This window comes from Triturus cristatus, chromosome 12, assembly GCF_964204655.1.
Source record: "Triturus cristatus chromosome 12, aTriCri1.1, whole genome shotgun sequence".
NCBI lineage: Eukaryota > Metazoa > Chordata > Amphibia > Caudata > Salamandridae > Triturus > Triturus cristatus.
The window spans coordinates 180519739-180543940 of NC_140595.1; the positions used below are offsets into that span (position 1 = coordinate 180519739).

The following is a 24202-nucleotide window of genomic DNA, read 5'->3' on the forward strand; positions in this document are numbered from 1 at the left end:
CAACCCCTTTTAGGGTAGATTTTAATTTGGTTAAGGCTCGAGATGCAATTAAATCAGGAGATTCTACAGAATTGTTTAGCACTTGATAATATGCAGTAAATACTTTGTCAAAAATGCCTCAAAGAGTATTTTTCTCTGGCGTGGCTGGTGCCGCAAGATGGTGGCCCACCTTAAGCGAGCTCCTGGCCGGCTCCTCATAATATCCACCATCCTAGCCCCACTTTGGTATTTCTGCCCCTACCTCTTAGTCGCTCACTTCTGGTGGACTCCGGACCGGTCCTGGACCTATGAAAGCCCGAGGGGGGACAATCCACGAATTTCAGGATGGTCCCGGAGTCGCATCGGTGCGGGCCGCACTGCTGATGGGCCCCATCTTCTTCCCTGGCCATGGAGTCGGTGGTTAGCTCTGTTGGGCTGGAGCTTGTGCCCTCGATGATCACCCTGCCCCACAGTGCCATCTACTGCAACCACGGGGATGGGTGATTGCCTGGAGGTTGTGGATGCACATGGAGAAGGCCACTTGGAGAGCCACCGTGACCTTCCTGGTGCGGCGCCCCCTCCCAGGTGGAGAGGACAACGGAAGCGTCCCTTCTGGCGGTGAGCTGGCACTGGAGGGAGGGGCATATGGACGGCCTTAACTGGGGGTGCCTGGCCGCCCAGGCCTGTGTGGGCCTATTGGAGAGGTGAGCCTTTGGGTCTACCTGGCACGTTTGCTGGGAAACTTTCTTGCTGGTCTTTCGGGGCTGCCGTGGCAGCCGTCTAGAGGTCGCCAGGCCCCCGGCCAATCAGCCTCTGTGCACCAGAGCTGCTATCGAAAGCTCAGCCTTTGACTGCTACTGTTGTCCCCACCCCCCATCACAGGGGTGTTCCCTGCTGACAGCATGTGGCATTGTGTACCTAGGGTACCTAATGCCATCTCCAACAAGGGTCTAATGGGCCCAGCACAGCCCGGGTGGCCGTCGGGCAGATTCCTGTGTGATTGGCAGAGTTGAGTGCTGCCCCAGTTGGGGGTCTGGCGGGCCTAGTTCCTTCACGCACCACCCCACAATGGCCAAGGATAAACCTGCAACAAGGCGGAGCAAACTTGATCACTACGCCAAATCCCTGCACCCACCTGACTCGCCATCCTCTAAGGGGGTGGATCCAGCCAGCCATGGAGGCCTTGGCTCAGGTGCAGTCAGTAGTTAATGTAGCCTTACTACTTGCAATTCAGGAGTCCAGGTCGGCCCACAAGACTAAAATTGGGGAAGTCGGACGGATGTCTCGCTCCTCCATTAGGATTCGCATAACATGACCGGCTGAGTCACTGAGGCAGAGGGGCTTATTTCAGGCCTAGAGGACACCGTACAGGCTCTACAGCAGACTATTCATACTGTGCAAGTTGCAAAATTGGACATGGCGCTGCCTATTGATGACCCGGAGGGTCTCGCCCATCACAACAAACTCCGTTCTGTGGGCTTCCTGGAAGGAGCCGAGGGGCCTAATCCGGAGACATTCCTTGAAACTTGGCTGCAGAGCTTCCTATCTGCTGACCAGGTATCCTCATGTTTTCTTGTTGAAGGTGTCTATAGGGAACTATCAAGGTGCCCGCCACCTGGGTCCCCGCCAAGGGCTACCATTGCTAGATTTCTAAACTACAGGGCCCTGGTCTTGCGCTTGGTGCGCCTTGCGGGACACACCCCCTTTGAATCTTCGAAAATCCTCAATTTTCCCGGATTACACCAAGTCAGTCCAATCACAGAGGGTCCCCATTACATGCTCCTCTTACCAGCCAAACTGAAGGTGCTCTTTCAGGGTAACATATTTTTCTTTGATCACCCGGACAGGGCGTGGATGGGTCGAGGAGCGGCCTTCACTTCTTGACCCCACCATGGCATGTCTAGGCAGAGAACCTGCCCCGGGCAGTGAATGGCATATGGTGGGTGGGAGCCCTCGCAGGAGCAGTAACAGAGGCGGCTCTCGAAGGTGATGGTCTCATACGGCCTTCCGCATCCCAGGAGGCTTGAGGGTCACAGCACACGTCAGACTCAGTGGTTAGTGGAGGATCCTCACTGCCCAGATTGGACCTTGATGGGCAGGAATAATCTTGCCAGACGCCGGTTCGGGCTCTCCCAGGCAGTGTTGTTGGTCCAGGAGACCCACCTGTTGGAAGCCAACTTCCCCTTTCTTGATTGCCATAGTCACATGTGAGTATTTCACACTGGCTTAGCCAGGAGAGCGAGAGGGGTGGCAGTACTCTTACATCACTGCCATCTTGTTGTCATCAATTTGGGACACAAGGGTTGCTAACTTACTCTGGAGGGTAAACTGGGGCGCGGGCGGTGGACCATAGGCAGGGTATATGTGCCTCCAGCTTTGGTGATGTCCATGCTAGCAGATCTTTCTAGTGTGCTGCTGCAGACACAACGAGGCATTCATTCTAGGGGCCGATTTTAATGCAATTATGGATAGGACACTTGACACATTCTCCAGCGATCCCTCCTCTAGAATGCTGGTGCTCCATAGGTGGGCACACTCCTTGGGCCTTGTAGATGTCTGGCATAGGTGGCACCCCCCAGGATAGGGCGTTCACGCACTGCTCTGCCTCCCACAAGATGCTCTCCTGCCTGGACTATTTCTTCCTGCACACAAACTCCCTATCACTTGTGCAACATACTCGTATCCTCCCCTAGGGGCTGTCTGATGATGCCCCGGTCGAGCTGCAGGTGGGATCAGGTTGCAAGGGGGAGAGGGGTATCTGGGGGCTCAATGTCTGGTGGCTTAGGGAAGACGCCTTGGTGGATCTCCTGAAAGTCGCCACTGCTGAATACTTTGACTTAACCCAACACACAGTGGCCTCCCCCACCTATGTTATGGGGAGCATTTAAGACCGTGATCCACAGTACGACACTAGCGGCAGTCCACGGTTGGGAAAGTGATAGGGAACGAGATCTTACAATCTTGGGAGTCCCAGATACTTGCACTGGAACGTTCTGCTGTGGTTCTGAAGACCCCCGCATTGCCCCGGGGATTCAGACCTGTGATGGACGCCTCACGTTCGACTCAACCGAGATTGCTGCCACATTTGCGGAATATTACTACCTTCTCTATAGCAGCAACTCCGTGCTGTAGTTAGAACAGACCAACTCTATTGCAGCCGACCTCCCAATCTGTTCTTTGTCACGGTCCCACCTCTCAGCGCTGGATGAACCATTTATGCTATTGGAAGCGCAGATAGCCATCTCTGTCTCTCAGTTTGGGAAAATGTCTGGCTCAAACAGCTTTCCGGCAGATTTCTTTAAGAAAGTCTCCTCCCTTCTAGCCTCTCACGTGTTCCTCCTTTTTAAGGAAGCAAGGGGTACTGAAACTCTTCCTCCTGACCTCCGGCCACCATTATCACCCTTTTTAAGCCGGGTAGGCTACTGACACTTTGTGCCTCTTACCGGCCCATTTCCTTGTTAAACACAGAATCCAAAATATTGCCAAAGATGATAGCAATGTGGCTTGCCACAGTATTTGGACGTCGATCCATGAGGATCAAAATGGCTTAATGGCATGTAGGAGCATGCACCATTGCCTACGTAGACTCCAGTAGGCCTTTTTTCACTTTGGCTACCTATCGGGTCCGGATACGCTCCTCTTAATTGATTATGAAAAAGCTTTTGATATGGTCCACTTGCCCTTTGTACTTCAAATTCTCCGCCGCATGAACTTTGGGCCTGCGTTTCTTGCTTTAATAGAGCATTTTACGACCACCCCATGGTGATGTTCCAGGTATATGAGACACTTTCCATGCCTTTCCCTATTCAGCACAACACGAGATAGGGATGCCCCCTGACCCCGTTGCTTTTGTCGCCGAATCCCTAGAAAACTGGATTAGAATAGATGCACAAATTCAAGGCTTCTCCTGGCCCTAACACCAAGAGATAGAGTAGCGCTCTATGTTGACAATATACTGCTCCATCTGCAGTCGCCTCAGATGACTTTACAGTCCCTCATTAGAATGTTGGAGGTATATGTTGATGCGGTGAAACTGCGCGATAATTGGGAAAAGTCCCAATACATACACTTGAGGGGGGCCTCTACTTTCCATCACAGCTTGAGACCCGACTGAGGTTATCTCAGGCCCCTTCAAGTATCTTGGCATTCACTTTACATCCTTGACCTGGGGGCGTGGCAATGCAGTCGACCAAGATGGACGCTCTGCAGGGAAGCTGTGCTCCATCAGCCCTTAAGAGATGGGTTTCAGGCCGTAAGCACAAACCAAATGCATCCAAACAGCTGAATCCTGATGCACCATTGCAGGAGAAGCGGATTGTGGCCACAATGGTTCAGATGCGATGACATGGAGTGGAGTAATCTTGAGCGGGAAGGTGAGGCCTAGCATTCACATCGGAGGCCCAGTGGCGACAGGAGCCACGGGCAAGCCTAAGCTCTAAGGCCACCGAACCTCACTGGGTCAGTTGCTCCACCCTCTCTTCACCAACGAGGGAGCCTCCCCACATTTTTGGGCTGTAGGTGTGGCCACCTGTGACACAAATCAGCCTAGGCCCACGGTAAAGAACGCCATACCGGGCAGTGCGACTTGAGGAAAGCGGCATGCGGAGGGTGCCGCCACTCTGAACTCAAGCGGCGCTCTTAGAAGTGCTGATATCTTTAACTATGAAGAGATGCAGTGTACCTGGCCAGTAAGATTTGAGCGGTGCGGTCATGCCTGGCTAACTAGGGGGACTGATTCAGCTTCTGGGCCTTTGACATTCGACTGATCGGCGGCAAAGATCGGGCTGTGGTGCTTGGTTGTCGGCTGGAATCTACTTCTGGGCCTTTGACATTCGACTGATCGACGGCAAGGATCGGGCTGTGGTGCTTGGTTGTCGGCTGGAGTCTACTTAATGCAAAAAGAACAATTGATGGACAGAATGCAGAACAATGTCATACATTCACCCCAGTACAGAGATCTGGGCCTAAATCCATCGTTTTTTTGCTCACCATGCCATTTCAGTTTGGACCCAGCCATATACAAATCAGTCTTGACCCTGCGCCCAATGGGAATAGTCCAGCCCGAACTGCCAGGCAAGGTATTCCCTGGACTGGAAACAAGCATCCTAGGACTGCCCTCATCAGCCAGGATAGCTTGACTCCAGTGGCAAGGAGAGCACAGGACCCACCTCTGGGCATACCCGTCAAACTCGGGTGACAAATGCAAAAAGAACAATTGATGGACAGAATACAGAACAATGTCATACATTCACCCCAGTACATAGATCTGGGCCTGAATCCATCTTTGTTTGCTCACCGTGCCATTCCAGTTTGGACCCAGCCATATGCAAATCAGTCTTGACCCTGCACCCAATGGGAACAATCCAGCTCGAACTGCCAGGCCAGGTCCTCCCTGGATTGGAAACAAGCATCCTAGGACCGGTTTGTTTGCCTAGCACTTTTCGCCCTAAGTGGGATGGGTATGCCCAGATGGGTGTCCCTTGCTCACTGTGCCACTGGATTCAAGCTAGCCTGGCTGATGAAGGGTAATACCCAGAAACCGGTCCCAGGATGCTTGTTCCCAGTCCAGGGAGGACCTGACTTGGCAGTTCGGTCTGGACTGTTCCCACAAGGAACAGGGACAAGACTGATTTGCATATGGCTGGGTCCAAACTGGGGTGGTGTGGTGAGCAAAAGAATGATGGACTAAACCCAGATCCTTGTGATTGGGGGTGAATGTTTGCATTGTCAAGCATTCCGTCCATCATTTGTTTGCGGGGGTCTACTAAATAGCACATTTCTGCCACCCCCAGCACTAGATCTTACTCATACAGCCAGCGCTGTTAACACTCTATGAGCTCTGGTGACTGCACCGAGGGGGTGTGCTGGACTTGCAAGGGACGTTGCTGCTGACCATGAGCCTCACTACAATGGAGGCCTGTATTGCTTCCCTGTTGATCTGCAGTGCAACCCAGTTAACCTATTTAAGCACAATAATGAGGATGTGGGCGCTGCTCTGGGGCCGGGGGGGCTGTTCCTCCTTGCCTACATCTCTTGCTCTGTCCACAACAAGCATTCTCAGCTGTGCGCCCCTGTGCCTGGATGGACCTGTTAAGCCCTCTTTGCTTGCTAGTTCCCTAAGCTCAATCGCTGGTGTCCCGTGGCCCTCATGGCCATCCTCCATGGTTCTTACTACATCGGGGGCTGTTACTATTGCCTCAACCTCTTATTTAAGACCAGCTCTGGCCCTGGTGATTTGGAGCGGCACAGAGAGTGAGTGCGCTGCTGGGCGCACTATTTCTTCCTAGGTTACGGCCTTTACACCGCCCTGTTGCATCTGAATGCCTACTATATCTGTGTGCTGGACATCATGGGGAGGGGATCCCAGGTACCGTAAACTCCAGTTTGAAAGTACCAAAGTGGCCGAACAGCTGGAATCCCCATAGAATACAGAGGAGAGGGTGATGCAGATCCTGGCCAATGAACAGTTGAGTGGCACTACTGTCATCATGGTGGAGCTGTGCGATGGCTTCCACTCCATTGACACACGTTTTGATATCCTAGCTGGCCTTTTAGACAGCATGGGAGAACGGCTTGATCGCCACCATGTCCGACTTGATGGTGTGGAGGAACATATCTCCGGCTTGGAGGATGGCGCAATGTCCCTAATTAAACAATTTAAAAAAACTGAGGCTCCTTAAAGCATTGGTTGTCAAAAATGAAGACCTGGAAGCAATACCGCGCAGGAATAACATTCGTATTCTAGGGATCTCTGAAACCACAGACATTGGCCGCCCTGATCACTTTGTGGAACGTTTCCTATTGGAATCTTTGATCGCCAAAGCTTTACATCCACCTTTATGGTGGAGAGAGCCCATAGAACATTGGGCCCTCAACCCCCACCTGGTGCCCCTCCTCACGCGCCTGTTAAATTACACGGACACGGCACTCCGATTGGCCCGGGAACATGGCCCTTTACAATATCAAGGGTCTGCCATCTCCATCTTTCTGGACTTCACCTTGGCTGTGCAGGAGGCGCAACACAAATTTGCTGACAATAAAGCTATACTCCACAAGCAGAGACTGAAATATGGCATTTTGCATCCCACCAGACGCATTTAAAGATAGGACGATGCCTCAGCAACTAGGTTATAATATTATTTCTTGCACAGTTCAGCAGGTCTCATTCCGAGGGCCAGCTATCTTAAGTCTTCGCTGCTTCAAAAGGTAAAGTCTGACGTACTGCATTTGACCAGTATGGTAGATGGGCAATTTCTCAGGATGGCTAGCCAAGTTTATACTACTAGCGGTGTGTATGGCTCGAATAAAGATGATCCAAGAGCTGTTAGATATGCTAAATTTTGAACTAGAACGTTGGGCCAGAGAATTATTGTTTCTCTGCTACTTTAATTGTACCAGGAGTTAAAAGCAGGATACAACAAATGGCACTATTACCCCATGAATGATTGAAACTAGGCAGTCTATTAAAGAGTTAGCTAGCTGAAAGGCCTAGGAGACCTGTGGAGAATACTTCACCGGCCCATCCTGGGTATACATATTACTCCGTGCCCCATCGTCATTACTTCAGGATTGACATGATTTTTGCCTCTCAGGGTTTGTTTGGGGATTCAAGAATTGAGCTGTATCCCAAGATCACTTCAGATCATAATCCCTTATTGCTAACACTTCAGGTTTCTGATTCCCAAAAGTAATCCTAAAAATGGACAAGAAGAATATAAAACAAATTAATATTCACCTAGCAGATTTTATATCTGTTAATGTGGGAGCTTCTGCTCCTAGTATAGTGTGGGTGCTTTGAAAGCTTTTGTGTGTGTGTGTGTGTGTGTGTGTGTGGGGGGGGGGGGGGGAAGGGGTCACCGCACATTTTATCTCTGAGCAAAATAAGCTTCCTAAAGGTCAAGTACTCCTGCAGTTCTAGATAAAGACCATAATGAGCCAAAGATATAATTTGTTGTGATCAAGTGCCGGTGCAGTTTTGATCGTATACAAAAAGAAAAGGCTGCAGCAGCATACATGTCTTTATTTGATTATGGGGAGAGAGTTGGGAAGGTGTTGGCTTACTGCTGAAAACAGGAACCAGAATATGGTTAAATGTATCAAGGATAAGAATGGAAATAAGATCTTCGGATCACAGGTTATCCTTAATTAATTGAAGGTTTTTTTATCAAGAATAATATAGACAGAAACACAGGTTTCGAACTTGGGGGTAATGAAAAGGTACATAAGGTCAGCTAATATTCCTAGGTTCATGTCCTGATGTCCAAAGTGATACGAGTTAAAACGCCATGCTCAGAGCGGAAATGAGGGAATGCGAGGCCTCAAAACATTTAACGAATGCACCGGCTGATACAACCCTCACTCCCAAACCAGCACATTTATTTATTTAAATTTAAAGGTGTAGGGAAAAAACCTGAAAAAACGCGACTTTCCATGGAAATCTGGGACGTCTGGCCACCTTACCTGGGATGGAAACTTATAATGTAAAATTTAATTTATTTCTTGACAGTGCTTTAAATGGGTAGGAACTGTCCGGTACGGAGTACCTACACTTATTTAATTCGAAAGGGAGATTATCAGCACTTCTCAGCACTGAAGCAATACATACAATGGAACAGTGCCGGCATGTCTTGAGAGCAAACAGGTACTCTAAATAGTGAGTATATGCCCGTCTGTGCATTCAGAGTATGTTGAAAACGGCTAACACTGAAAAAATGCAGGAAAGGTTGGATTAGGGCTTCTAGACTGTGAAGGCAATAGGAAACACGGTGAAGTGAATTTGTTGCTGGGCAGGAAAATGCCCAGCTCTACGAGAAGGAAAGCAAGAAACTTGATTGGGACTGAAAAAGTGATGCTCCAACAGAGAGCGACACACAAAAGGCGATGGGAGATTGTTTGTAGTGAGTCTAACCACTGGCAATCGCTCGGGGTAGCATTCCAATCCATTGTTCTTTTGCCCACCATCCCACCTCAAATGGAGCCAGCCATATGTAAATCTTTTTTGACCCTGCTCCAACAGGAACAGTTCAGCATGAAAAAAAGTTGTGTTTTGTTAAAGTTACCTCTAAATACAGACCGGACACAAACTCTACGCACCCCACGAATTAAAAATAATCCTCCCTGGGTTTATCATTGGTATATCGAGTTTTGCTTTTTGTTGTGTGCCATGGTTTTGGAGGCTGCAAATCCTAATCCAATGATCCCTCTAGTTCCTCCACTTTAAATCCTGAAGGGTTTTTGGTTTATAGACTACTTTACTTGGCTATATCATCAATGCAGAATATCAAGAGGGCAATGTAAACATCCCCCAAAATGCCAAAGGCTGAACAAAATCGTGAAGGGCACTTCCCTATGACCGGTGGCTGAAGGAGATAGGGCACTGCAAGCACAAAGCTGAATGAGGTCAGCCAAAAACCCTTCACTGTTTATTCTGTGTTGCAGTTGTCCGCGTTGTGTTGTCTTGTGTGCAGACATGAGGCCTTCCCAACAGCTAAAGTGGTCTGTAATCGGAGCTAATAAAACACAAGTTCTCATCTCATGGACTATTCTATTCGTAGCACTAAAGCTACTCCTTCGTTTTGAAGGACTGGATCTCCTCCTAGGACAGTTGATGGCTACAGTATGTGCGGCACCACACTTAATCACACTCACTTAAAACACCAGCCATATTAAGGTTGTCTTTTGTTCCTTTTATCTCCCCCATATCAGTTACAAACACAGCCGAGATGTAGGAGTAAAAGAATAAATATCATCAACAACTTGTACTTTTACATCCCTGCCTCCCTTTTCCCAGACAAACAGCAAGATTTCACACAGAAGAAATCAACAATTCCACACACTTTAGTGGCCTAGCTGAAGAGCAGACATCCAAAGCATAATACGAACAGTGCGTGTCGCTGCTCATGTGGCCGCTTTACAGATCATATTTAGTGTAACATACTGCTGAAAAGCGAAGAAAGCTGCCTTCACCTTTACTGCAAGATCACAAATTCCTCCTGGTGTACAACATTACCTGGACATGATACATTTCATATTACAGAAAAGAACCCATTGGGCACTGAAAGCCCTCCCTGAGAAGTAAATCCCTGCACAGCAAATAAGTTATTAGAAATGTAAAAACTGTAAACGATCCGGATTGAAACTGAGAACTCTTTCGATATCCAAACCAGGAAAAGTCCTCTCAGTATTTTAAGAGCCATTTGAGAAAAAGTAAGATGAAAATTTCATGTTGTTTGTGAAAATTCCAAGGAATGCTTAGCACACACAAGAGGGATGAGATACGGGAAGAACCTTCTTAGTATGAAAACAAAATAGTTATTAGCAAAGGAGAGTGATTGCAGCTAACGTAACCAAAGTAGCTACAATGAGGAAGGCATCCTTTTTAAGTAGGTAAGTCACTAGACCAGTGGTCTTCAAACTTTGTTATGCCAAGGCCCCCCTGGGAAAAATGTTTGGGGGTCAGGCCCCCCAAAAACATTTGAAAGGGTAGATAAGACAAGGGTAACAAGGTTAACTACATCGTCTGCACATTGGGAATTTCACTGGGCAAAAGTCCCATCCAGGCCCTCTTACCGAAGCCCGATTCTGACTTTCCCTGCAAAGCACCACCCTGACCTGTACTTAGAACGACCTCTCCTGAAAGCCGTACACATTTGTGTGCAGACTCATTCTCTAGAACTCTCACTCAGGCATCCTCTAAAAGGCCCACAACAGACCCCCTCTGCAAAACCCTACCTCAACTTTCTCTGAAAAGGACCACACAGATCCCACCTACAAAAGCAGTACCCATGTCCCCATTCTACAAAGCACAATTCAGAGATCCTTTACAAACCCCACTCAGTAAGACATCATTAAGGATCCTTTTTTTACCCCATTCAGAACCTATTTTCAAAGCACCACCAGCCCTGCTAAAAACTCCTCAAACGCCCACCCAAAACACTTCTGCCAGCCACCTTTGTGGTGTCTTCTTTAAAACCACAATCAATACCCATCTTAAGATTCCCATCCAGACTCCTATGCAAGGCACTGCAGAAAGCTATATCACCACAACTCTACAAGTTTCTCATAATCAGGGCCACTGGGACCATGACATTCTGTGGCTGCTGCATTTTCACTAAAGGGAATACATAGACTTAAAAAGGAAATACCAATATTTGCTATGCTTTAAAAGTCTGCGCATATCGAGATCATATGATGCAACCAATGCAAGGCGGTTTGCTGCAATATTAATTAGGAAACCTTGGAAATATCAGCAAATTGATGATACTGCTATAAAATGCCAAACTGCATTGTCATTTTACTGGAAGGTCTGTAGACAGTTGAAAAAATAATTGTAAAGTGCACAATGCTCAGCCTCCCTGTTCACCCTTCCATGTCTTACCACGTCTCCAAGGCTGTTCCTGCTCTTCTTTACTCAAGACCAGGCTATTTTCAGGACAAGCCCATCTGCCTATAAAAATAAGGCCAAAATTGCACAAAGACGGGAATAGCCTTCTGAGGCTTGTGCATGCCACTAGAGGGGGCGTAGACTTGCGCCCCCCCCCCTTTCAGGTGATTTAACACCATCCCGGGAGTGCACCCCACAATTTGAAGACAACTGCGCTAGACACTGAAGACCACTGCACTGGGCACTACTGGATCTAGGGACTTGTGAGCCAAAACAAATATTTATTAAATAACCTTACAATTCTATGACAGGACTCGAGGCTCCGATTATGCTTTCTTTACTACTCCATTTAGCAGCCTATCAAAAAACAGTAAATACACACATATAAACTACATTTCCCAAGAGGCGCGGAACCATGCCTCCTCAACAGCCCACAAATAGTCCATAACCATTACCTACAAAAGCGAGGCCCCATCCTGCCTGCCACTTTCTTTGCTCCTCCGCAGTCAAGACAAGTGCCTCTCCGTTTTGTAGTTTTTACTTCTATGACCCGTTGTGCTTGGTTATTTAACTTTGTGCTGCTGCACTTTTAGCGAAGTGTGGTCATCACTCTAATATTGTTTCTTGCAGGTTTGCCCGAGAGCCGCACGATATCTGTGTATGCCACTACCGCTGTTCGGTCAGCTTCTTACCTCCTTCTGTGGTACGTGTTGCGCCTTCATTTCCAATTTTTTATTTTAATTTATTGCTCTTTCAAGTTCCTACTCCCCCGTGCTTACTGCACAGCCGAAGTTTGGACGGCAGCACCTCCTGGGAGCGGGACACGTGTGTAGCCCAATTGGGCTACATGCAAGTAAGTACCTCTGGGAAGTTTGCTGGCACATCTCTCTCGCGCGCTCAGCAACTTCACTGAAAACATCGCGCTGGTGTCGCCTCCTCCGGGCTGCAATAACAGGGCGAAGCTCTGAAGGCAAATGAGACTTTGTGGCGATTTTTGTTAATAAAAATCTGCAGTTTTACTGAGTGGGGGTTATAATCTCCCTCATGTGAACTCCTAGTTTTTGGGACTTCTTTTTGCATATTGCTTTGTAACCTGCTACCAGCTGATTGCTCCCATTGACGCCCTGCATAGCAGAGTCTTCCAGGGCTGTAATAATTGCCTCTTTTTAATGCTCTGTAACCTTGCTTCCCTCTGGGGCTTTATATTGAGAGGCTTTCCCCTTGTTACGGCCATGTCGGATTATGAGACCTCTGAACAAGGCCTGGAGGCTTATGGGCCTAATGAAGACGAAAACTACTCATATGAGGAAGGCCTTGTGGAGGTGATTGACCATTCAGTCCAACAGTCCCTTGATAAAGCCCTTACCTGTGCCCTTCAACCCATTTCAAAACAGCTTGATGAGCGTTCTGGATGCCCCGCGGCCCCCTTTCCTACCTTGCCAGTGGGCTCCTTCCAACCCCCTCCTATCCCAGAGACAAATTTCACTTGGCCACATTTAGATGCCTATAATAGGTTGTACCAAGAGGTTTTAGGTGAACACACCTCTAAAGCCAAGAAGCGCTCAAGCTCACCCGCTCCTCTAACATCCCCCGATACAACACTTCTTCCTCCTCTCACCGGTCCCAAGCCACTAAATGTCCTAAGAAATGTAAATGTTCTTCCCTCTCCCAGCCCAAATCCCTTCCCCCCATGCCCTTCACTTTGGACTCTCAGACATCATTCATCCCAAATTTCTCCAATTGGATTCCGGCACCCACTATTGTGGACTATATGCAGCACGACTTCCGCAAGAGCTTTGAAAAGAACGTTCAGTCCAGAGTCAGAGCGGAGTCCCCATAAAACAGCAACAACTCCGGACATTGACTCCACTATGCTTACCCTCCTTAAGAAATTCAACAAAGATACCAAGAAGGGTATAGAGCCCTCAGAGCTTGTCAGAATAAATTGCTTGATATTTCATGACCCTTGGTGAAAATTCTAGCACTGGCCCTCCACAGGTGAGCCCCATTCATCCAGAAGTTCTTGCGGGGTAGACCCAGCGTGCGATCTGTCTGCTGGGCAACACCAATTGTGCCCTGGCTTCTAAAAGCTGCAAATAGGTGCTGTTGAGGATTAATCCCTAGTTACAGTCGAACCAGGCCCCTTTGCGGAGGGTCAGGTGTTTGGGGACGTTTTGTCAAGGACATTGGCAAGCAAGTTCGTGAACACTTTCGCTTCAATAGACAAGGCCCAGTCTTCACTGAAGAAGGTATTCAAACCCCTTTTTTGCTGGGCCAGCTGCGGCAGAGGATGGCCAGCTGGCCGATTCAACCCTAATGGTCCTCAACGAGGATTTGTCTAGAAACACAGAGGCTATGGACAAGGCCCCCGCCCAGGTGGGCTTCTAACCCTCAAGGTCCAGGGGCTTCAGAGGACTTTACAACAGAGGCGTCAACAGGGGTAATCATGCCTCCTACAATCAATCTGCAGGTAATGACTCGTCTTTTTTCGAATCTTTCTCTGGGGGGCAGATTGCCTCACTTTGCTCACAACTGGTTCAAGATTTCAAAAGACTGTTAGGTGTTGGACACAGTTCAGGATTACCCTATAGAACTTTACCAGAAGCCTGTTTACCGCCCCTCCCCCCCTGATACACCCGTCTTGGGCAGTGTCCCTGCTTCAGAACTTGGGGTTTGTTATCAATTCCAAAATATCAATGAGGATTCCTTCGCACCAGATAGAATTTTTGGGGTTTCAGGTGGACTCAGTCAAGGTCCAAATACTACTTCTGCTGCCATAGGTGAAATCCATCAAACAGGAGTTGAAGTCAACTCTGCCCAAACAGATGGTACCTTTGAGATCCCTGGCTCGGAGTGTGGGACTGTTAGCTTCTTCTATTCAAGCCATGTTCTCTAATCCGCTACACTACAGAGCCCTTCAATGCTTCAAAATCCACTACCTCTAAAAGAGTGGCAGCTATGAATTTCTAGTTCTCTTATCACCAGAAGCTCAGGAAGAACTCTAGTGGTGGCTTCTTCACATGGAATTTAGAATGGCAGAGCCATTTTCGGAGATGTTCGAGATATCGTCATCAAATCAGATGCCAGCTGTTGGGGCTGGGGAACAAGGTGCGGGGACTTTTCTACCGGCGGTCAATGGTCATCAGAAGAGCTAGGACTTCATATAAATTGCTTAAAGCTTTTGGCGGACTTATTCACCATAAAGTTCCTCTCACCTATGAAGAGCAACTGCTGCATTCTTCTTCAGCTAGACAATGTGTCAGCGGTTTGCTACATCGATAGATTGGGGGATACCAAGTCTCACCTTCTAGCGAACATAGCCAGGGAATTGGCACTTCTGCTTCTCTCAGAAGGATATGGTGCTTGCGGAATATCTTCCCGGCAAAAAGAACCTAGTAGCAGATTGGAACTCCAGGTTTCTAGTGTTCCAGAAGGTTTTACGCTTCATGGGTCCGTGTCAGGTGAACCTTTTCGCATCCCGTCTGAATGCTCAACTGAAGGACTTATACAGTTGAAGACTGGATCCGATGGCCCTGGCCACGAATGCTTTTCTTCAGAATTGGACCGGCCAGGTGAACTATGCATTCCTGCCCTTTGCCATGATTCCGAGAGTCGCAGCTCCGGCCCAGACAGTTGGCATCCTTAGTCCTGCAAGGCCCAACCATGGTTCCAAGCCCTTCTGGAGATGCTAGTGACCAGTCCTGGTCTCCATCCTTAATTCCCACATCTCCTCTTAGATCTGGTGGACTTTGCCAATCCTCTTCTCCTCCAAGGCCAGTTAGCTCTTATGGCTTAGGAAATATTGGGAGACATGGACATGTCGAAGGCATTTTAGCAGCAGCTGCCGCTTATATACAACTGGCTTGGGCTCCTTCCACCCACGAGCGATATTCTTCTGCATGGAAGAGATGGGTGGATTGGTGCCTTCAACTGGAAGTGGTTCCCGTGGGATACGAGCTGAAGGATGTTCTCAATTTTCTCTTCGAGTGTGCTGAGTCTGGATTATGTTACAGGTCAGTAAATAATTGCAGGTCAGCATTATCTGCTGGACATAAGCTCACTGATGGCAAACCGGTATGCATTCATCCTCTGGTGTGCAAATTATTGGAAGTTATAAGGGTGGCAAACCCTCTGAAGCCTAGATATTCTCAACTGTGGGATATGAATAGTGTTCTATCCCTGCTTGATTCCTGGTCAGATAATTCTGGTTTGTCCTTGAATCAGATTTCTACTAAATTAACCATGGTTTTGTGTTTGGTTTCGCATCAAAAGGTGTGGATGTTAAGCCCTTGGCTTAGCAGGTAGGTTATTTTCTCCTGATGAGGACGAAGACTGTGTCCTGGGCCATAGATTACCCGGCTTCTCCTCACAATGCAAAGCTATGTGTAGTGAAATGTTTGAAAATTTATGAAGAACGCGCTTTGATGCAAAAGGCTGATCCCCCTTGGTCCTCTGTTGTTGGTAATTAAAAAGCCCCATAGACCAGTATCTGCAGCGACCTTGGTGCATTGGATCATGACAGAGGCTGGTATTGATGTGTCTATTTATGGGGCTCCTTCTGCTGCTATGCCCTTCAATGCATTTGTATTAGGATCCATGTTGGAAGATATTCTACGTGCCACTGACTGGTCATCGGACTCTGTATTTAAGACCTTTGAGTACAAGCCTATTGTGCATGCTTCTTCTGTTGTAGTTTGTCAGCTTTGAACCAGCATAATTGGAGCCTCCAGTCCTGCTATAGAATACAACATTTCCTAGCATATGCTTCAAGAATATTAGATTCTGTTAAGGACACAGAGGTGAGGAATATCCCACCTGTTGGGACAGGTAAGCTGTGTTATGTCACTGAGTTAACGTATATGTTGTATATCATGACTGCTACGGTCCTTTTTTGCCCGCCCTTGTGATTATTTTAGGCTTGTGCATATGGGTTCATATCTTTCTTTTAATTTCAAGCTCCGATCAGAAACAAGGCTGAAGTGTTGTTGCGCTACAGTTCCCTTTGGTTATCCGTCTTTCTCTGGATTTCAGTGAATCTTCATTGAAGGGGTTCTGTGGTTTGTTCCTGTTATCGACTTTGTTTCAGAAATAAGTTGGACTGCTAGTCACGCAAAGAAAGAGGCAGTCAAGATGGTGCCTCATTATTTTGTAGATTATGGTTATCCACTATTGGTGGACTGTTGAGGAGGTGTGGTTCAAAGCCTCTTGGTAAATGTAGTTTATATGTGTGTATTTACTGTTTTTTGATTGGTTGCTAAATGGAGAAAGCATTATCCTCGCCTGCGTGTTCTTAATAGAATCTAAGACTCTTGTTGCCTATGCCTAAAAAATTATATACCATAACATTAAAATTCAAAACCCAAACACTACGAAGGGGGTGGATAACAAGCAGGACTTGGTAACAAACTGTGACTTTACTCAAGAACTAAAGAGAAGTTATCTTTTTGGAACTTTCTATACATTTATGTGCCGCAGAATAGGATCACCAAGACTTCAAAAGGATTCATAATTTGGCCTCACGGGAAAAGCATGGATGATGAAAGTGGATTTATTTCACTGTAAAGGCGCAATGGCAAAATCTGAACTACGCTAAAACTAGCAAATGTTACAATTTATCTAGGACGATTAAAAAAAAAAAAAAATCAATGTTTTCCAACAAGAATACACAGAGGATGTATGGTTACGCCTCAGGAACCAACTGAGAACAAAGATGAGGCAATAATCCAATCTACTGAATTAAGAGGTTCCTACTTTAAGGCTGGGGTAACAGGAGGATTCTGGTTGGTTCCAAATGGTACAAACAAGAATCTGTTGAGCCCACCGAGGAGCTGCCAGCATTCATCAGTTGTCCTTCTGCAACTTAAGTGGTTTTGGCATGAGGCCTGCTACTAATGCATTTTGTAAAACCAGTTTGGCCTGTATATATGTAAAACTGAGTTGTCACTATTTGCTTAGCCGCATTATGACTAGTGCTCCAGAATACATTGCGACATTATGTTTGTTCACCTTTCTACTGAGGTCACCTTGTGACTAGACAAAACACCTTCCCAGTACTATCATTACATTACAAATGTGCCAGTACCACACTGTGGGGGACTCATGAACAGGGATGATTAGTCATAGGATGTTTATATTTCATTTTAGAGTAAGAGAAACGCATTACCGCCATTATATATAGCAAACTTAAGTATTTGTTTTTGTAAAAAAATCATAACAATAAGAAACACATTCCAAATGAACAAATACAAAACTAATATTCCAAATATCAAATGTAGTTACATACACAAATAGACTGTTGGCCAAAGCGATCATAACAGTAAATAAAAGTAAATTGACACGCAGTTCAATAAAAAAAATTCAAATGTATCTAGAAGGACAAATATGTGCCCAGCTAGTTTAAAACTTTGTACGACTTGCATTAACTCCGCTACCTTTTTTTTTTTTTTACAGCATATAATGTCTTCCTGTTTTTATTATGAGACTCTAGTAGAGAGGATCAAATGTGCTCAACTGTGAAACAGCCCTCATTTTTAGGTCCAAGTCTATCAGAGAGCACAGCCGTCTGGTTTAAAAGTCCTATTGGGGACATTCTGAAAGCTTCCCTAGGAATGCATTCCGCCCATTGTCAACCATAGGCTTTTTGTTTTGTAACTCATATCTGTTTGCTTTTTATTTGTAGGCTTTATTTGCTTTAGGCTGCCCAGTATGTCTTTGTCTCTCCCGTGGGGCATCCCCTTGGTCGTCCCACTGGAAGATATTTATTGTAAGTGGCAGTTTCATTTGTATACAAAAGAATTTCCTTTAAAAAAATTCGGTATGGATTTCATGATTTGTGAAAATGTGCAAATATGGGTATCCGCGATGTAGAAAAATTTAATTTAGTAATTTATTTCATGTTTGGGGGGGGGCTAAAAAATTTGAGATACTGATAAGAGGGGAGATGGTACAGTTTTCTAGATTTTACGTATCCGCTCTTGTACAGAAGTAAGAAAAACCGTGACCACAATAGGCATGGGTAAAAAAGAAAATTGCCACAGGTGGGGCAAATACGTCCACGGAGCATGTTGTGTGCTGGAAAAGTAACAGCAGGGCAACAGTTATATCTCCAGGACAGCACAGTCCACCCGGCATGTCACAATCTAAAATGGCCCACAGAGAACTACTATGCTCATCAAAACTGTCCAGGATTAAAGTGAGCATACAAGCAGCTCACTTTAAACAGCTGCTTGATCCACTACGTAACAGTAGTGTACCATGGATTTGGTCTACAGCCAAGGTCAGAAGAAAGAGCCAGTCAATGCAGAGTGTGAGAGCGTGTGCGTTATTGTGTGTGTTGTATGTAGCGTGTGTGTTAATACTAAAACGTATCTGGTGAGAAATTTGCAAAACGAACTCTACATAGAAGAAACAGAGGTGAATTGCTAGTTCTAGCACACAATGTTTTAATATCAGAATTGTTTTGTGTCAATAAAGGGAGTTATTTGACGGGGAAGAGAGCAAGAAAGCATGGACTCACTGCACTGCTAAAAGAAACAAGAGTTAAACGCTAGTCATTCCGGACAGCCAACAGCCACCAGGGCATTAAAGGGGATAACAAATGTTGGGCTTTGCGAGGAGGGGGGGGAGAACGGTAAAGGCAGAAGGGGGCATTTTCTGTAAAAGCCGCGAAAGTAAAAGTGATCGCGGCCGCGCACACAAGGAAGCTATCGGCTTCAGGAATATGAAAGAAAGCTCGTAAAAGCGAACGCACGTGTGTGCCTAATGAGCCTTGACAGAAATGTGCGATCAAAGAGAAAGACGTGCAGACGAGTGGTGCTAATGACCCGTGAAAGACAGATGGCGGCTGCGCGCATGCACGCTTGCGTGAACGCAAGCTCTAGGCCAGCCAGTAGCATTTTGAAAACTCACCTACTAAATGTCTCTCCGAGCAACGCATAAAAAATGTGCTCAAACACAATTTCACACACTGCATGGACACTATATTGTTTGATTAGTAAAACTGTATTTCAGTGCGAATTGTGTGGCCATTTCAATTGAAAACATGCTTTCTGTAAATGACGGCACACTTTCACACCATGCTTTAGTAGGGGTGTGGAATTCTGTAAAATATCTGCTTGCCCACAGGACAGGATGCTTCAGTAATCTGCTTGTGTTGTAAAACAAAAATCCACTTATTCCTTCGGTGCCATGCAGTTGGGTGACAATTTATGGCAGCATTCTCATTGAATAGGAGCTCTGATAATGGCCTCTCAGATTATGCCAGGAGTCATATAGGGCTTGTATTTTTGCAGTGATGTGATTTTTATACGTGTGAGCCTATGCACCCCTAAAAACTTGCATACTTAAGGATTTTTACCAACTCTTCCCTGATCTCATCCCACACTAGGACATGATGGAAATGGACTCCTGACAAGGCAGAAGTCTAACATTTTCCAGGGAAGAGGAAAAAGAGGTTGTAGGGAAATTGAACCTGCAAATGCTCAGCAGAGACATACACAAGTACATTTTCTCATGTAAAAATGCAGTTTACAAACGAGTTAATTTTCCAGGCCTACTTCAATAAATAATTGTGAATTCATGAAAGTCGTAAATCTGCACTAATGCGAGGACATCCAGCATCGGAACATACTTTAATTACTGGGTCTGTAATTATGTTCTGCTCTTAAACCAATATGTATATTTGTGAGCAGCATCATTTGGCTCTTTCCAAAGGAACACATTGAAATGCAAAGTTGTTTTCTTCAATGCCAGGTACTACTATAGCGATAGCAATGTGTGCTTTTTGAGAAAAAAAAGGCATTTATGCTTTAGCCAATGTTTTTGTCACATTGGTAGGGCCCGGCAGCTTGCACAACAGTAACTTTTACAAATATGATGCCAAAACAAAAATAAACATTGACAAAACCAAAAGGCTGGTAACCAATGCCAGACTGTTTGTCTTTGCCAATGCCGGTCTGCTTTCACGTTTCCTATATTCTTGCCAAAACTGGTTTTACACTAATTTTTCATTTTTAATATTGTTTGGAAATGCTAGCATGTATCAAATACATTTCAATATAGGATACCTCAAATTGCACTTTAACCAAACCTTTTTCTTCTGGTTGCTATTTTTTGTGCACATTTTATTTTGAAAGAAAATTATCATCAATCTTGCTTTCAGGCTTCTGTGAGCATGTGAAATTAATCACAAAGTATTCTGGGAGCATTATATGTAGCCTCAAATTGCTAAAACTTTGCAACCGTGTGTACACGTTCCTATACTGGAATCACTGTCAGTAGTGCAAGCTGAGCCTTTAAATAAAGACTTAGCATTAATGAACAATAAATAAAAATTTTAACAGCATAACAATATGGATACAAACCTTACTTTAACAGTAAACAGTACTCTTTCACAGATCCATAATGTGGTGCTGTGAACTGGCAGCCAATTGGTAAGACAGCAGTGGGTTGGGCCTACTTGTCCGGAGGACAAAATAATTATGAAAACTTGATTTCCTTGCCTCCAAACAATATGTACAGGGCGTCAGGAAATAGGAATTCCACATCCTTGCATTAGTAATATATATTTGCCACAGTGTGCCCCAAAATGCACTACGGGCTATATGCCACACCATTAACCACTCTCCTGTTGAATGAATGTGACTCATTTGCTATATGCGTCCTTTTTCGGACACTTGATTTTTCACAATCCTTATGACTTCGGTGAATTAATAATGATAGCACCAGCACTCTGAAAATTGTAACCAGCAGCACTGCTTCAAATCCTAAATTCTCAATGTTCACCAAGTCCCTGCTGCCTCATGTAATCAGTGCAATATATTTCCAGGATGCAGAGTCAAAACAGTCCCACATTTACTACGTCCGGTATTCAGGGTTCTCTGGCTCAGTTTCTCCTGATGTTCAACCAGTCAGGTGAGGGTCTGTATCGCCGGTTTCTAGAATATCCTTCTCTCAGTTCCAGTCGTCTTAGATTTCCTAGCTGAGGGCTTTCACTGGAGTCCAATATATCATCAAACAAAGTTACTATTCAAAATGGTAGCACTGCTCAAATGAAGACTAAACACAATATATAAGGTTTCAGACTACATGTGTGTGTGTGAGAAATAAACACATGCCCAAGTACAGGTGCCAAAGGAAGAACTGTTTGAAGAATCCAATCAAGTTATCCATGTACAATTAGTTCAAAAGTTGTACTAAATGCATTTTATCCTGGTAGAAAATTGATTTAACCATTTCTCCAAACTAGTGAGGCGCTCCGCCAAACGGTGTTAAAATGTGTGTATTGGAAGCCGAGAAGTTTGTCTAACCATAATCTTCAAGGTACAAGTAATGACAGCCGACATGTATTTAGTTTAATTCAGAACATTTTGAAGGCTGTAGAAAATGAAGATACTGGTCGGGACCCGGTGAGATTATAATGGGAGAAATTGGATTTGTGAACCTATGCATAACTTGCTTGGATACTTCAAAGAGTTCTTTGTGTGGAGCCTGCAATTGCGGATTTCTGTGGAGTTAGTTCTCTTAACTAGAAATGTTAAGGTAACCCTATAGCTGGTTGATCATGCTACTAATGTATTTCTGGAATAAATCATTTGTGGAGTGCTACCACATTCAATAGTGATAATGTTTTACAGAGATGGGAGAATGTCGGGCACAAGATTTCCCACTGGAAATCTACCATTATTCTTTTGTGACAAGGATGCTTTGTGGTTTAAGCCTAAATTATTGGAATCTAATACACAATATATGCTACAGGGAGGAGTGTGGTGTGCAGTTCATACACCACCATCACTATTTCATGTCAATTGCATTTTTATATGAGCATACAAAACCAGTACTAAACTGTTGCCCCACTGTTTGCAGCTACTGGAGTCTGCAGTCTATCAATTTCATTTGCTAATAGTAAATACATGAGACATAGACACTCCGGTGACTTCAAAGTGCGTTTATTTCAAAAGGTACAGCACCAATGCGTTTCATGCATCATTCTATGATTGCAATATGATCACACTGTAGTCTATATACATGCGACGTTAATGTATTATAATTGCAAAATCCGACATATAAATCTGTGGTATAAGATATTAGTTTCGTATGAGTGCTTCATTTACGAGGACCCAAGCTAGTTTTTGCAGAATATGTTGCTTATGATTTAGGAAGTATTCCCTTTTCTTCGTCTATGTTGTTAATGTTAAACTCGCATGTAGTCCTTCTTCACTGTTTACCTGTTTACATACTGTGTTAAACTTGAGAAGGAAGACAGACTATTGCAAAAAGTACTATAAGAAAGGCTCATGTCAGAGCAGAAATGCATTGGTGCCATCCTTTTTTTAAACAAATGCACTTTAAAGTCATTGGACGCCATGGAGAAAAGTTCAGAGAAAAGCACAAATATGGCAACAAAGGGACAGGCCCTGAAGAGAGGACACGCGCACAGATACCTTGTAGGAATGAGTCCTGGAGATACTGCTTCATTGGGCCAGAAGTATTTGATGATGATAACGATGGTGACATACCAGGTGCCAATCACACTCAAGGCACTGTAAGAAAGAGAGAGAAGGAACTACCAAATGAGTCCAGAACACCCAAGCCCAGAGAGGCTGAAGATTGAAATACAACGATGAAATGCGCTGTGGTATAACTCTGACGCGTAAGGTGCACACTAACAGTAGGAGAGGGCAGGCCAGGGCACAGGTGCATTGGCAGGTATCTCCAGATCCCGGTACTTAAATACAATATTTGGAGTGCTGCTGGCCAAACCCAAGGTATACTGGAAGAGCTCTGGGGATCATAGTACTGAAACATATCATCACAGTTGCAGTAAATACAGTACTGAAGTGCACTGGCAGCACTTTGGGGATTGCTGTATTTTACGTCAATATGAAAGGTCTGCTTCTATGACTGGTAAGAACTGACAGACCTCGGAATGTCTCAGGAATATAACATAATATCAGACCTACTGCAAATAAAGACTGATGCTTGCTGGAGGAGTTTTGAAAAGATCTCAATGGTGGAATCACAAGTGCTTTATAGGTCAGGACTGCAGTGTCAGTGGATCCTGGAGCAAAGGAATCAGGTGTGCAGGCAGTGTACTGAAGTACCAGGAAAGGCTGAAAGAAGGGACTTAAGGGCACTAGCACAGTAAAGGAGGATAATGGAGGGCTGCACCCCCCAGCCACCATCTGACTAGCTCACTTTAATACCAAGAACCTCTAAGTAGGTTTGTCACCCTCTCACCTGGCATACTTCTGGAAGCCAATCTCCTTAGGGATCGACAAGGGCAAGACTACCAAGATGGCGGTAACACTGATGGTCAACTTGCGGTCAGTGTACCAATGACCGTCCTCAGAGGATCCCGCCTCAGTCTTCGCAATAGCCGCAATGACTGGAGAAAGAGAGAAAGGTGGAGAAACAGTCAAACAAACTCCTCTGAGGGCTATGGAATTACAAGGTGCGTCGCTGTGAATTTCTCCTGGCTTAAAGGGTTAGGGATTGTCGCTGAGATTCCTCTTTTCCCCTTACTTACTTTTATCCTCCTGGTCGCCGATGATGATGAGAAAGGTGATGCAGGTGCCAAAGGTGTAGACGGCAATGGCAATCTCGCAAAGGACTCCAGCCGCCTTGCCGCACACAGCCCATACCACCTCCTGATAGGTGCGCTCATTGCTGGCCTGGGAGCAATACGCCAGAATGATCAAGCCACTGATGATGAAGACCAACATACTCTGTAAGAGGACAAAGGCTGTTAGTCTTACCGCTGACATCCCATATCTATAGTTTGTTGTTCTCGGAAGAAGGAGAGATACTCAATACAGTTTCTTGTCTAATGCACACTGATTG

At 45.6% G+C, this 24202-nt stretch overlaps 1 protein-coding gene across 1 annotated transcript in view; it reads right to left on the reverse strand.

Annotated features, from left to right (window-relative positions):
* SLC38A7 (solute carrier family 38 member 7) overlaps positions 1 to 24202 on the reverse strand; it is a 124574-nt gene that overhangs the window by 50367 nt on the left and 50005 nt on the right. The window contains exons 3-5 of the mRNA XM_085639584.1: positions 23889 to 24087; positions 23600 to 23747; positions 22804 to 22902 (exon numbers count right to left, since the gene is read on the reverse strand). Of these exons, the coding sequence (XP_085495710.1) occupies positions 22804 to 22902; positions 23600 to 23747; positions 23889 to 24087 (446 nt within the window). The remainder of the gene's footprint in view (positions 1 to 22803; positions 22903 to 23599; positions 23748 to 23888; positions 24088 to 24202) is intronic.